This window comes from Epinephelus lanceolatus, chromosome 4 (genome assembly GCF_041903045.1).
Source record: "Epinephelus lanceolatus isolate andai-2023 chromosome 4, ASM4190304v1, whole genome shotgun sequence".
In the NCBI taxonomy this organism is placed as follows: Eukaryota; Metazoa; Chordata; class Actinopteri; order Perciformes; family Serranidae; genus Epinephelus; species Epinephelus lanceolatus.
The window spans coordinates 42301070-42314516 of record NC_135737.1 but is presented as its reverse complement, the minus strand read 5'-3'; the positions used below and the strand labels follow the sequence as shown (position 1 = coordinate 42314516).

General features: G+C 43.7%; 1 protein-coding gene across 2 annotated transcripts in view; it reads left to right on the top strand.

Moving 5' to 3' along the window:
* LOC117260026 (SPRY domain-containing SOCS box protein 4-like) overlaps window positions 1-10682 on the top strand; it is a 75454-nt gene extending 64772 nt beyond the window's left edge. For both annotated transcript variants that reach the window (XM_033631886.2, XM_033631888.2), the window contains one exon: window positions 9288-10682. In XM_033631886.2, the coding sequence (XP_033487777.1) occupies window positions 9288-9415 (128 nt within the window). In that variant the 3' untranslated portion in view covers window positions 9416-10682. The remainder of the gene's footprint in view (window positions 1-9287) is intronic.
* The last annotated feature ends 2765 nt before the right edge of the window (window positions 10683-13447 follow it).

The window sequence follows — 13447 nt, the reverse complement described above, 5'->3', positions numbered from 1 at the left end:
TTTGACCCCGTTGAACCTTTTCTAGACAGATAGGTTTGGTTTTGGAACAGTGGTGATAAAAATCAGTGCAAGCTGACAGAATAATTAAATGAAAAATGACTGGTATATTGTTGGCACGGTTTTAGGTTTTTCCATCTTATTTTTTAGCCCACTCGAATTTATTCCTCGTGTTCTGTTACTGTGTAAACAAAGCTCTCCTGGCATCTTTTCTCCTCACTTCATGCTCCAAAACTAGTCCATGAACACAAGTCTTAAAGTTCTCTTTTCTAACAACACACCAAACATAGCCAAACTACAGTTGGAGGTTGTTTTTTTGTCCAACCACTCAGTAGTTGAGTATTACTTGGTTTAGGGGGAAATAAGAATAATGATAAGAATATGGTGGTTGCTATAAATGATGCTGTATATGCATAGTAAGTGCTATTGCTACAGCTGGTGTGTTTGTGTGTGCACATGGTCGTTAAGTGGTGTGTTGTGTGTGCAGTACATGCAGGTATTCCAGTGGTCCTCTTTATAATCATGTCTCCGTAGCCTCTAATTCCCAAGCAGAGTGTGAGAGCAGCAGGAGGAGCATCGGCCAAATTGATGGCAGTCCAGGCTTCTGTCTGGAACTCACTAGCTCGGCGGTGCAAAGTAATAGGAAGTCAGATATCGTCAGTGGAAGGAATCACTAGTTCAGTGAGCAATTGGTTTCCGCTCTGAGCAGACGATTCAATTTGGACACCTGCGTTTCCAATCATGTATAGAGCGATGGTTTGCTGTGTTGCGCCCTCCCTGCTGCTCGCCTCACTTTTCTGTTCCAATTTCCTTTTTTTAAATTCACATACGTCATTGATCTAATTCTGTCCATCCCTAAATATATTCCTCCCTTTTTTCCCCTTTGACCCGTCGGTGAGAGGAGACTGGAGATGTGTCCGCACCTTAAGGGCTGTGAATGTAAGACACATACAGCCATCATCTTAAAACTAGGTCAGACAGCCCCAACAGTTTTATGCTAATCTATTAGATAAGCATGGCTGGGAGTCGGCACCCTTGCCTGTTACCTAGGTACGTCTCTCGTAATGAAGGGAATGCAGGAGGAAGGGGGTGGAGTTAAATCAACAGTAAATTGGAACACTCACCAAAAGAGATGGACTTGTCTTACCCTTTATTTCTAAGTAGGACATAACTGGGCCGTGTTGTCTCTCAGAGTGAGCTGATGTATATGCTGTGCACACATACTCACATAAATCCACTGGAGAGTAGAGGAAACTGGGAGGAAGCATCACCGGTCGTGTATTGGCCGTCTCACCTCAGTGAGGACAGACTAAATGACGCGCCGCCGTTCTTTCTCCTTCCTCCACTTTGTTCTCGATTAAGTGTTAGGTAGGTGTGCGCGCCTGCCAGCCCGCGGGCCTCTGTAGTCCAACGGTACATCAGGCGCTCAGTTGTCCTTAACCACACTTTCCCACACTCCATCTCCTCCTTAGTGTGCCATGAATCTGTCAGAAACTAGTCTCTGGCTATTACAAAAAAAAAAAGACTTGAGTGCTTGAGAGGAAAGGGAGAGCGCAGAGATGGACAGTTACATGACCGATCGGAGTGTGGAGGGAAGATGAAGAACGAGCCGAGAGCTCCACAGTTCACTTCTGGTTAACTGAGATGCCTCCAGCTAATTAGCGTGGAGTAATTATTGAACCTACCTACTTATTCTGATTCAGTATAAAAGTCATTCAAGGTTTTCATGTGACATCGAGGACAAGTAGTCTGCTTTAGAAATGCACAGACACACAAACTGTAGTTTGAAGGTTTATCATGACTTCAAAGAACATAAAGTGTAAATACGGAGAACTGCTATATGTCAAGTTGGTGTTCCAGCTCCCTTTGAAAGAACAAAATACCCCCAAGGTCTGTATGAACTTTATGACAGAGAGACATTTCTCACTGGCATTGCAGTTGTTATTTATAATGGTGATATGAGCCAGTGCGTCCCACTCAAAGCCCTCACTTTTAAACAGTGGGGTAGTATTCAAGTTTTCCTTTGTCTTGTCTCGACCTCAGACATAGAGGGCTCAGGATTTTATTTCAAGGCTGGTTAAGACTACAACTGCAGAGATAATCACTAAGTTGCCTGTGCAAAAAGTGTTGCGTAAATATGGTTAAATAGATTCAGCTCCTTAATTTTTGGATTTGTATGCTTATAGACAACAAAGGAAAATTTGGGCACATAAAATTCACCTCCACAATGACTTTTGATTATTTTATCAAAAAGCATTTGTCATGGTACACTCATACATACATATACAGTATGCGCCCCATGGTGGGGTCCTCCATGGGGTGTCTAGGCTCAGTCTTAGAGATAGAGTAAGGAGTTCATACATCCAGAGGGAGCTCAAAGTAGAGCTGCTGCTCCTTCTCGTCAAAAGGGGTCAGTGGAAATGGTTCGGGCATCTGATCAGGATCCTCCTGGGCGCCTCCTGTTAGAGGTGTTCCGGGCACGTCCCACTGGTAGGAGGCCCCGGGGCAGACCCAGAACATGCTCTAGGGATTATATATCTTGTCTGGCCTGGGAAGGCCTCGGGGTCCCCCAGGAGGAGCTGGAAAGCATTCCTGGGGAGAGGGACGTCTGGGGTACTTTGCTTGGCCTGCTGCCCCTGCGACCCGGCCCCGGATAAGCAGATGAAAGTACATGGATGGATACAGTATGCATGTAAAGAGATGAATGAAGAGGAATCTTCATTTGTTCTCTGTTGGTGTTTTTATGGGAAGGTGGATCTGTCAGATCAGTCTGAGGAGTGACTATGGTTTGCTTGTTCCACATTTTATCCTAAGTGTATCATGCGGTGTGAGACTCGCCCTTGTCTGGTCTTGGACTTGACTCCGTCTCATTCCCTAAAAGTCTTGATCTCATCTCCGTCTCGATGTACTCTAGTCTGGTCACATAACTTTGTCATGTATTTAAAGCAATATTCACAACTGGCAGATGTTGAGCTCCATTGTTACCTCCAGCAAACATTTAAAACCTCATCAACTCACACCCACACAGAGCGGACAGATGTGGGGTTTCCCACGCATTCATTAATTAGTGGCAACCAGCCTCTATTAAAACATCTGCTGCCACATTTGGACCGTTCTCTGGGTGCACTGTTGGAATCTAAATAGCATTTATCAGTAATTTATTGCCCCACACTCTCACAGCGCAGAGCGCACTCTGGGCACAGAGTCAGGAGAAGAATGCCAGGTGCAGTAAAAGTGAAACTTAACTTGGTCTAAAAGTTTGCTTTCACTCAGAAACAGCTGCTGCTCTCATCCATCGATCTGATGTGATAAGCTCTGATCAGATGGACGTATCAGTTATCCACCTTGTGACACAAAACTCAATAAACTGCTGCTGAGGAAAAAAGAAGAGCTCTGTCTTTGTCTTTGGACCCAGAAAAATAACCCCCAAATTTAGAGAAGGGACACAGGCTGATACACAACAGAAAAAAAAACAAAGTTTTAGTTCATGAAGCAGAGCAGCCATGTATCAGGTCACTTCTTAACCACATCATGTTGTCATTTAAGCAGAACAAGTCTGAAACTGCTTTTTAATCTCAACTTAGCCACTTAGCAGTGTTGCTGAATAATTTTACCATAAATTGGACAGTGTGTACTTACTGTTGGCGCTCCTCACCACTGTCTGACAGGACCACTTGTCGCCCCAGGCAACCCTTACCATGGAGACCAGCTCGGGCCAGCAGGGATTGGCTGGTTTTCAGCAAGTTTGTACCATATTCATGTCATCACCTCCCTCAGGAGAGCACTGTCGCAGAGTAATGCTAATGCAGTAGCGTCAGTCTTGTTAGTGCGAGCAGTCATGTTTTCATTTGGAGCTCTAATGAAAGTGATGCACTTTAACTGATAATTTACTTTTTTCTTGGTTTTGATGGGAGCAACACGGGAGGAGAAAACCAGGATTAAATGGGTTCTGGATGGAATAAATGGACAGTGAAGATGCTCACTTCTGTGAGTCTGTCAGATGGAAGTAAAGGAAAGTTCTTTTCCACAGGGTGCTAACAAGTGACACATGTTGGCTGTAAAATCTATTAGCATGCTGCTGTTTTTCAAGTCATGTTCTTCTAAATATAATTTGAAATGTGCATCTGTGCTCTTGTTTGGAATCCCCCATGGTAATTCTAGTGTATTATCTGTTTCATAGTGAACTGCACCATTTGGTTCAACATTTAAACTGGCAAACTCACAAATCCAGACACAAACAATGCACAGTGCGCCTGTGACTGTACACTCCCAGTGCAGTGACATCACACAGCGGTGGTGTGAGGAGCTGGTTACTATGGAAACTACCTATATGCGGGGGTGGTGCTGGTAGGGGTAAGACTGATTGATAGGTGCTGTTAGGCCCAATGGGAAGTAAATCCATCTCTGTTGGGGGGTCCTGCATTCCTCTGAGGCTCCACGTGCACCCAGACTGTGTGATCTCAGAGTCCTTTATTTAGAGAGCAGGGTTCAACAGGTCACAAGGTGCTGGATGAATGGAGATGTGATCGTACTACCGGTTGTATGAGTCTTAGCACCTGATGTGGTAAGCTGACATTCTAAAGTGTGGACTTGCCTTTGCAGAATCAGGGTAGTAAGATGTTGGAGGGATGTGATTGCCCTGCCAAGTACTTCTGGAGCTGCTGTGAAGAATTATCAGCTCTACGGTCTCATTGCACACACCGCCGCACATTGTCTATATTCAGTCGGAGTTCATTCAAAACGTCTTCCTGATACGGGTGCTTGCCACATTGATGTGGCTACAAATGGATCCGCACTCTGCCACTTGTCCCCAAGGTGCTCGTACAAAGGCTTTTCATTAAGCACATGGCAGTCAAATAAATTAGGATAGCTGTACTCCATTTCTTTACACACTGTCTGCTGCTGTTCACTGGTGGGTTTCATTATTTCCCCTCACTGCTGTTTTCAAAGGTCACTTACCAGAACGCAGCGGAGGAATTCAGCGAGAGGTTCCTGCAAAAGTTCACCGGCAGTTGCTAAAAACAACACAAAGCAAAGCACTGGGGTTTTCTGAACAGATAAACCATCAGAAAGTTCATCATCATTGATTCTAACCGAGACATAAAGTAAAGATTTCTGTGCCCGTCTGCTTTTAATTAGGATCTCGATGTAAGCTGAGTCAGTGTTTATTTGCTCCTCACTTCAGACAGCTCCTGTTTCCTTTCAGCTCTGTGTTTGTGTGCTCACCATTCAGCGGTCATGTAGCCACCAGGGCTGCAGTTCATTCCCAGAGGAATGCCTGAGGTCTCTCGACAGGCTCTGTGTGCTCTGGCTCCATGAACGCGCTTCAGGCTGGTCACGTATGTGCTTCTTGTTTGTTTGGTAGGGGGCCTCAGCTTGTGGTGATGTGGTGCACTTTTAATAGACTGCAGAGAGAAACGGCTCAACATAAGGTGTGTGTGTTTAGGCAGCTCCTTCGTCTGCAGTAGCAAATGAATTTTTTATCGTGGACAGAACCAACAAAAGAAAACCGTGCAGTATTAGACTGTAGGCTGATTGGAAATTGCAGTGATAGCCTTGATGCTGTCAGTTATTCATACAGAATTTTCAGGGTCTTCGCCCAGACTATGGGCTTTTTGTCCAAACGACAGCTCCATCATTAAATCATGGCATCAAGGCTACAAGCAAGCGTGCGATTGATGTCTTTTGAATTTCCATGCAGTCACGTCGGCTGTGCGGGTCAGGCAAGTTCATGGAAACAGTGACAAACTTTTCTTTTCAATCTCTCGCCTGTCGACTAGTGTGTGTATTATGATCGAATGCAAGTGTAAATGCCCCTGCTCATGTCCTTCACACAGTGTGTAAGTGGACTGTTAACAGCAGGAATTCAGCCCTACCAGATGGTGCTTCCAGGTGGAGCAGCTTGACATCCGTAAAGGGACAGCAGTTAAGAGTCTCTGTGTCTGACATACACAGACATCAGTTGCCTCCAAAATTGGCGGGAGGGAAGTTGCCCTGTTTTGCTGGCATACAGACAATAGGAAGACCTGAGTGTGTGTAGAAATTTTACTATATATATTTTTTTTTTCTGCTGCTTGTTTTCCCGCTTGTTAACATACACCCAGGGTTATGGCATTATAAAAGATTTACAGTAAATTTAATCCAGAGCTGAAACAATTCATGGACTGTGCTCACCACCGGTTTTCAAGGACATCTGTACAAATGTAGACATTGTTTTCAGTATGCGTACTAGTGTCGATGCATGATTTTGCGATGGCCCATAGCACTGTCTCAAACTACGACACGTACCACTGGTGTGTAGAGGAATCTTAGAAATATTTTTAAAGAGTCAAATACGTTAATTTAAATATATAATGCCATTAAAATATTGCATTTCCATTAAAAATACTTAAACTTTAAGATCCCTGACATTTAAATTATTTAAATTTGAATTAGTTTTGCATTTCCTGTAATATCTTTGTTTTGATGTCAGCCTGCTCCAAATGGGAACTTTCAACAGGAGAAGTGCAGATCAAGAGGAGAGTATTTTAAGCAGCACTGCTGAAACTGAAGTGGAAGACGATTAACTGAGTGCAAGTGATCTCCTAAGCAACGGCAGTAAAGTCTCCACAGTACCTGATGAGGGCGGCCCTCTTGGTGTACGAGAGTTGTGTGGAAGAGTTTTAAGTGCCAGTGCCAGTGCTACACTTTTTTACAGCATGGCTGTGGCCAACAACAATAATCTTCTGATTAGGAGTAATCCTGCCTCCTGCATGAAGTTTTCGTTTCTCAGTAGAGTCGGCCTACGCTCTGTATTTTAACATTGGCCATACTAAGGCTGGGCGATATTACGACTGTACGATAAATTTTCAAGCAAGATATAGTTTGAGACAATTCCATTTATATCGATACAGGGTCAAGATGCGTAACAGAACGCATACCAGTCTGCATTTTTCCTTTCTCTCACAGCTCTGCCCCCCTCACTCACAAACAAGTCTTCCACAAACACTGAGAGAGACACAGAGCTGCTCCTCTTTTTAATCTGTCTGTTCATTAGTCTGCAGTGAGACATCGGCCTATATGTTATACATGCTACGCTAAATCAGTCTGTGAGATGAATCAAGTTACTGCAGTGGCAAAAGTACAATACTGTAGGCCTCTTCCACTCTCGCTTTTGGCTGCACTTAGTCAAGCCATGCCCTGCAATTTGCATCTCCATTTCCACCGTGCCACGCCAAGCTCCACCAGAGATGGACCTTTTCTGGAGAAGGTCCAAAAGCCAGGCCACCCACCCTTAAGCGGGTAGCAGTGATGTCTCGTTGACAGCAGCCAGCACCCAATGATCCCGCTTCTCCCTCTCAAATAAGCTGTATGTGTTGCAAGACTGTACTCACCTCTGTCTGCAGGAGACCAGAGAGAAAGGCGTTTTTCAAACTCTCTCAGTACTTTTGTAGCTTCTAACTGAATCTCTGTGGTTTGGGGTATAGTTTCTCTCGTGCGTCCTGTTTTTACTTCAGATATCTGCTTTATTTTACTGAGTCATGTTCGCTATCCACCAAACTCAACATTTCCTTATTTTGCTGCTTCACAATAAAAGTTTATACATAACAAAATAAGGGGAGACTTTTATTGTGACGAATCTATAGAAAATAAAATGTGTTTATCACTGAATTAGCGGAACTTTGTTAGCACCTTTTCTTTAATTAAGGCAAGTCTAATAATACGGCAGGGTGGAAGAGTAAAATCAGAAACAGCCACAGTGAGATGTTGATGAAGAGCTGCAGACAACAGGCTCTTACTGCACCTCTGCAAACAGCTCACCTCCAACAGGTAAACTTCTTTTACCTGCCCTGCTGTAGAAATAACAGGGAACTTAAGCCTTGGATCAATTTGCAAGTTACAACTGAACATGTAGGCCACAGTGGTGGGACTTGGAGAGCCTAATATTTTCCCAATTGGTATGCAGTGCAAAAAGTCTGAGAACTATTTGCCTGTAGAGTATGAATTAATGTAGGTATGGTTCAGTGAATCACTTGTTGACTGTGAAAAGACTGCTTAGATGGAAGTGCCATGCATTATTAGAGTGTCATCTCTTCATTTAATACCCATAGTAGTGTCTGCCCTCACTCATTCACCTCCTGATAGATAGCAGCAGCAATGGCAGCGAGTAGAAAAATAAAAAATAAAAAGTGCTTTGCTACATCACAAAATGCAACTCAGTATAGCGTTAGTGGAAAGAAGAGGATTACTTGGCATTTCTTCATCTTACACTGTGTTGTCTACGCTATTGGTCAACACCAGAAATATGTGGGAGAAAACACAATCCAGCCAAAGCTGACGGATCTGTTACATTAAGCCCCTTTGAGTCAGGCACCTTGTTATGTAAATATGACAGCAATTTAAAATGTCAGTCTGAATATGCACCCATGCTCCCTTTATGTTCAAGTCACAACTTCAGTCCTGCTGAGGTGGAGCCGGTAACATCTCTGTATCACCTCAGCACAAAATGAATTACACAGAGAGAAACTAAATGCATGTTTACATCTCCTGATTGAGATCACAGCAATACAGAATCATGACAGATTACTCTATTACAACAGACAGACAATTAAACCGCTCGTACAATCACAGTAATATTCAGACCAGCTGTCTTCTGCTAGTTGCTTCTCATGCCAACTGCATGGATGATAAAATGAATATCCAGTAAAACGCTTTACACAGCATGTGTGCAAAAAGTCCAGCTTCTGTTATTCAGTCCTTGGTCTCCACCAGACTTTAGAAAGTACAGGTTACATAATTCTCTACCTAATAAATGATGAAATTGATGAGATAATGTATCTGTGGATTCACCGTGACAATTGATGGCGAGCGCCCTCAGGCTCAGGGTGTTCACGAAAAACACTTGGACCTCCAAATTCTCGCCTTTTAAATCTGAAAAGAGAACGCTCTATCCGTCCCTCACATCAGTACATTTTCAATTCACCGCTGTTTCCTGGCAGTGATACCTCTCCCTTTGGCACGCCAGGCGCCACATATCATACACGCATTGTTGCTCTTTCCATAAATGTCCCATCACATCTAAATAAAGCCACGAGGAACATTATATAAGACACATATATGAATGACAGAAGAAGCATGATTTTTAGCAGATGGGTGTCACCTGTGTTTGAGAGGAGCTTCTCGAGGACAGACAAAAGCAGGTGTCTGCCGGCTGTAGCCACCATGACACAAGCGCAGGTGTGTAAATCGAGCGTAAACAAACTCACCGTCTGGACCCTAACCATGTGTCTCCTCTCTGTCGCCCCTCACAGCGGAGCCGCTCCCCCTCATGGACCTGTGCAGACGAGTAGCTCGACTGGCTCTGGGCAGAGAGCGCATCCATCACATCGACACACTCCCACTGCCGCAGACGCTCAAGAACTACCTCCAGTACCAGTGACCACACACACACGTACACACACACACACACACACACACACACACGGGATGAAACTGTGGTCCATTTGTTCTTATGGTTACCAGCGTCCAAACTGAACTTAATCATAACCATGAGACATCTGCTGAGGATGCGGACGATGATGTTGACTACGAACAGGTGGTGAAGTTGGCGCTGCCAGGGGTTTTGTTTACGACAGTTGGGGGTTTTCCATTTTGAATGTTTTTATCGTCTTGGTTTCTGCATTTTTTTTTTCTCGCTGTCTTTTTTCCTGTACTGGCTGGAGGAGCTGATGAACGAAATGAAGGGAGCGAGGGATTAAAAGAGGGTGTTGCAATCCACCGTCCTGCTAATCATGGTGTATAGTGTCCTTAGTTTGAGAGTTTACACCGACGTCTTTTCTGCACAGACTCGGTGGAAGCCTCCTCGGAAACATGTTGGTATTTATATTTATATTCCCAACAACACAGCAGGCTCTGTGGAGACGCAACAATCCCTCCAAGCCACAGGAGAGACAGAGAGGGAGAAGGTCCACACACAGTTCTATTTTAGTTAGTTTGTGCACAGTGCAGCGCACATGGATTGCATATATACTGTGTGTGTGTGATGAGTGTACAGAAACAGAGCTCAAGCTGTGTGTAGTACGAAGACAACTCACTGACAAGCAGGCAGTTACCACCTACAGGCTAAAGAACACAACAACTGCAGTGTGGTTTGAACATTTTGAATCCCCCTCCTCTCTCCTGCCAGCTCTTCTCTCTCTTTCTCTACGTCCCTTCATCACTCGCTCCAGTTTGATTTAAGCCTCCATCATGTTTGGTGAACTCAAAGGACCACGGGCACTGTTTGTCACCTCTCCAGCTCCTGTAACACTGATAGAGATTGATCTGAAGGTGAAGCTCTGTGTTCGACTGCTAATGTGCCTGCTGCTCTGAGACAGAAACACAAGCAAAAAAAAAAAAAAAAAAAAAGCACATTACAACATTTCTGTCATAGCAAAAGACCCTCCAAGTTTTAAATGCTGCTTTTCCATCCTTTTTTTTTCTCCACCATCTCACCCTGAAGTGGGTTTTATGCCTGATTTACTTTTGAAAATTATGGTTTTATGATGAGATTGTTTTTTATATGTCTTTTTTTTTTTTTTTTTCCTCCATTACATGGATCTTGAGATTTGTTTACGGGACAAGTTGTCTCGCAGGTATAGGTAGAAAAATGTGCTGCCATGAGAATCTTTTAAATGTGAATAAGAATAAACTCAGCTAAACTCGCACTGCTTGTTTTCTGTGCTCTTTGTCATCACTTCTGAGACCTTACATTTTTGATCCAGAGTTGTGCTTTCTTTTGCCTAGTTCACACCACACAACTTTAGCCCTGATTTTCTGCTCGCCAACAGTTTTTGGATCTCTCTGGACAACAGCCCCAGAACAGAGGCAGATCGGTGTTGGCTCGGTGCTCGCACACGGCGCTTGAGTGCTGCGTGTGATCTGTTCAAAGATGCATTGCAGACACTCCTCAGATATTTAGCATGCTAAATATCTCGACCTGTTGCAGACTTTATTGGCGAGCTACAACCAAAGACAGTGAAAGGCATGGGTTGAGGACAGAGCCAAGTGGTACTGCATCACTCTTCAAAAAGAGGGGGGAAGGTGGACTATTGCATGCAGTCTTTCTGATAGTTTTTAGCCTAATAGCATGTTCAGAATTCTGCTTTATCACTTTGATATTTTTTAGTAAGCAACCCTTGATCCTTGGTTGTGGTTGTGTCACTTGACATTCTCATCGTGGATTCCTCCTGGTGAAAGATCTTGTAATGTGTCACTGCTCAGTCGTGTCGTGTGAAAACCACGGTGACATCAAGACTTCGAGATACAAGACCGCAAGTTGTGTAATGTGGAATGTACAGCAATCTGTCAACTTTGAAAGTCATGTAGTGTGAACTTAGCTTTAACTGATGTTCACATAACCCCGCCCCTGAGCAACAATTGTCCAATAACAACTCAGCAATCATAACTGGGCATGGCAGGTCTGTGAAGCTTTGGATTCTCCACATGTTGAAGCAGTGTATGTGAGTGATACACTGTGTGTAGAGCGTTTGAGAATGCTGTCTATTCCTTATTACCTGTCCAAAACCAAAAATACAAGCACAAATCAATAGTGTAAGAAATGGATTTAACTAAAATATCTGTATCTGCTGTTCTTTATTTCCATGTCCTCAGTGTGGGTCACCAGCTGGTGAAGATGCTGACTTTTGGCCTGAGACGTTCAGCTTCAGGCTCGGCCTTTTGGCATGATCTTATGTACAGTACAGGCCAAAAGTTTGGACACACCTTCTCATTCAATGCGTTTTCTTTATTTTCATGACTATTTACATTGTAGATTCTCACTGAAGGCATCAAAACTATGAATGAACACGTGGAGTTATGTACTTAACAAAAAAAGGTGAAATAACTGAAAACATGTTTTATATTCTAGTTTCTTCAAAATAGCCACCCTTTGCTCTGATTACTGCTTTGCACACTCTTGGCATTCTCTCCATGAGCTTCAAGAGGTAGTCACCTGAAATGGTTTTCCAACAGTCTTGAAGGAGTTCCCAGAGGTGTTTAGCACTTGTTGGCCCCTTTGCCTTCACTCTGCGGTCCAGCTCACCCCAAACCATCTGGATTGGGTTCAGGTCCGGTGACTGTGGAGGCCAGGTCATCTGCCGCAGCACTCCATCACTCTCCTTCTTGGTCAAATAGCCCTTACACAGCCTGGAGGTGTGTTTGGGGTCATTGTCCTGTTGAAAAATAAAAGATGGTCCAACTAAACGCAAACCGGATGGGATGGCATGTCGCTGCAGGATGCTGTGGTAGCCATGCTGGTTCAGTGTGCCTTCAATTTTGAATAAATCCCCAACAGTGTCACCAGCAAAACACTCCCACACCATCACACCTCCTCCTCCATGCTTCACAGTGGGAACCAGGCATGTGGAATCCATCCGTTCACCTTTTCTGCGTCTCACAAAGACACGGCGGTTGCAACCAAAGATCTCAAATTTGGACTCATCAGACCAAAGCACAGATTTCCACTGGTCTAATGTCCATTCCTTGTGTTTCTTGGCCCAAACAAATCTCTTCTGCTTGTTGCCTCTCCTTAGCAGTGGTTTCCTAGCAGCTATTTGACCATGAAGGCCTGATTGGCGCAGTCTCCTCTTAACAGTTGTTCTAGAGATGGGTCTGCTGCTAGAACTCTGTGTGGCATTCATCTGGTCTCTGATCTGAGCTGCTGTTAACTTGCCATTTCTGAGGCTGGTGACTCGGATGAACTTATCCTCAGAAGCAGAGGTGACTCTTGGTCTTCCTTTCCTGGGTCGGTCCTCATGTGTGCCAGTTTCGTTGTAGCGCTTGATGGTTTTTGCGACTCCACTTGGGGACACATTTAAAGTTTTTGCAATTTTCCGGACTGACTGACCTTCATTTCTTAAAGTAATGATGGCCACTCGTTTTTCTTTAGTTAGCTGATTGATTCTTGCCATAATATGAATTTTAACAGTTGTCCAATAGGGCTGTCAGCTGTGTATTAACCTGACTTCTGCACAACACAGCTGATGGTCCCAACCCCATTGATAAAGCAAGAAATTCCACTAATTAACCGTGATAAGGCACACCTGTGAAGTGGAAACCATTTCAGGTGACTACCTCTTGAAGCTCATGGAGAGAATGCCAAGAGTGTGCAAAGCAGTAATCAGAGCAAAGGGTGGCTATTTTGAAGAAACTAGAATATAAAACATGTTTTCAGTTATTTCACCTTTTTTTGTTAAGTACATAACTCCACATGTGTTCATTCATAGTTTTGATGCCTTCAGTGAGAATCTACAATGTAAATAGTCATGAAAATAAAGAAAACACATTGAATGAGAAGGTGTGTCCAAACTTTTGGCCTGTACTGTATGTAGCACCTTGTGTTTATTTAAGACACTTTTAACAGTCTTTTTGCTTTTAAACCGATGAGGTGAAAACATTAAATTGCCACCAAATTTTTAACCAAAGAGTTTTA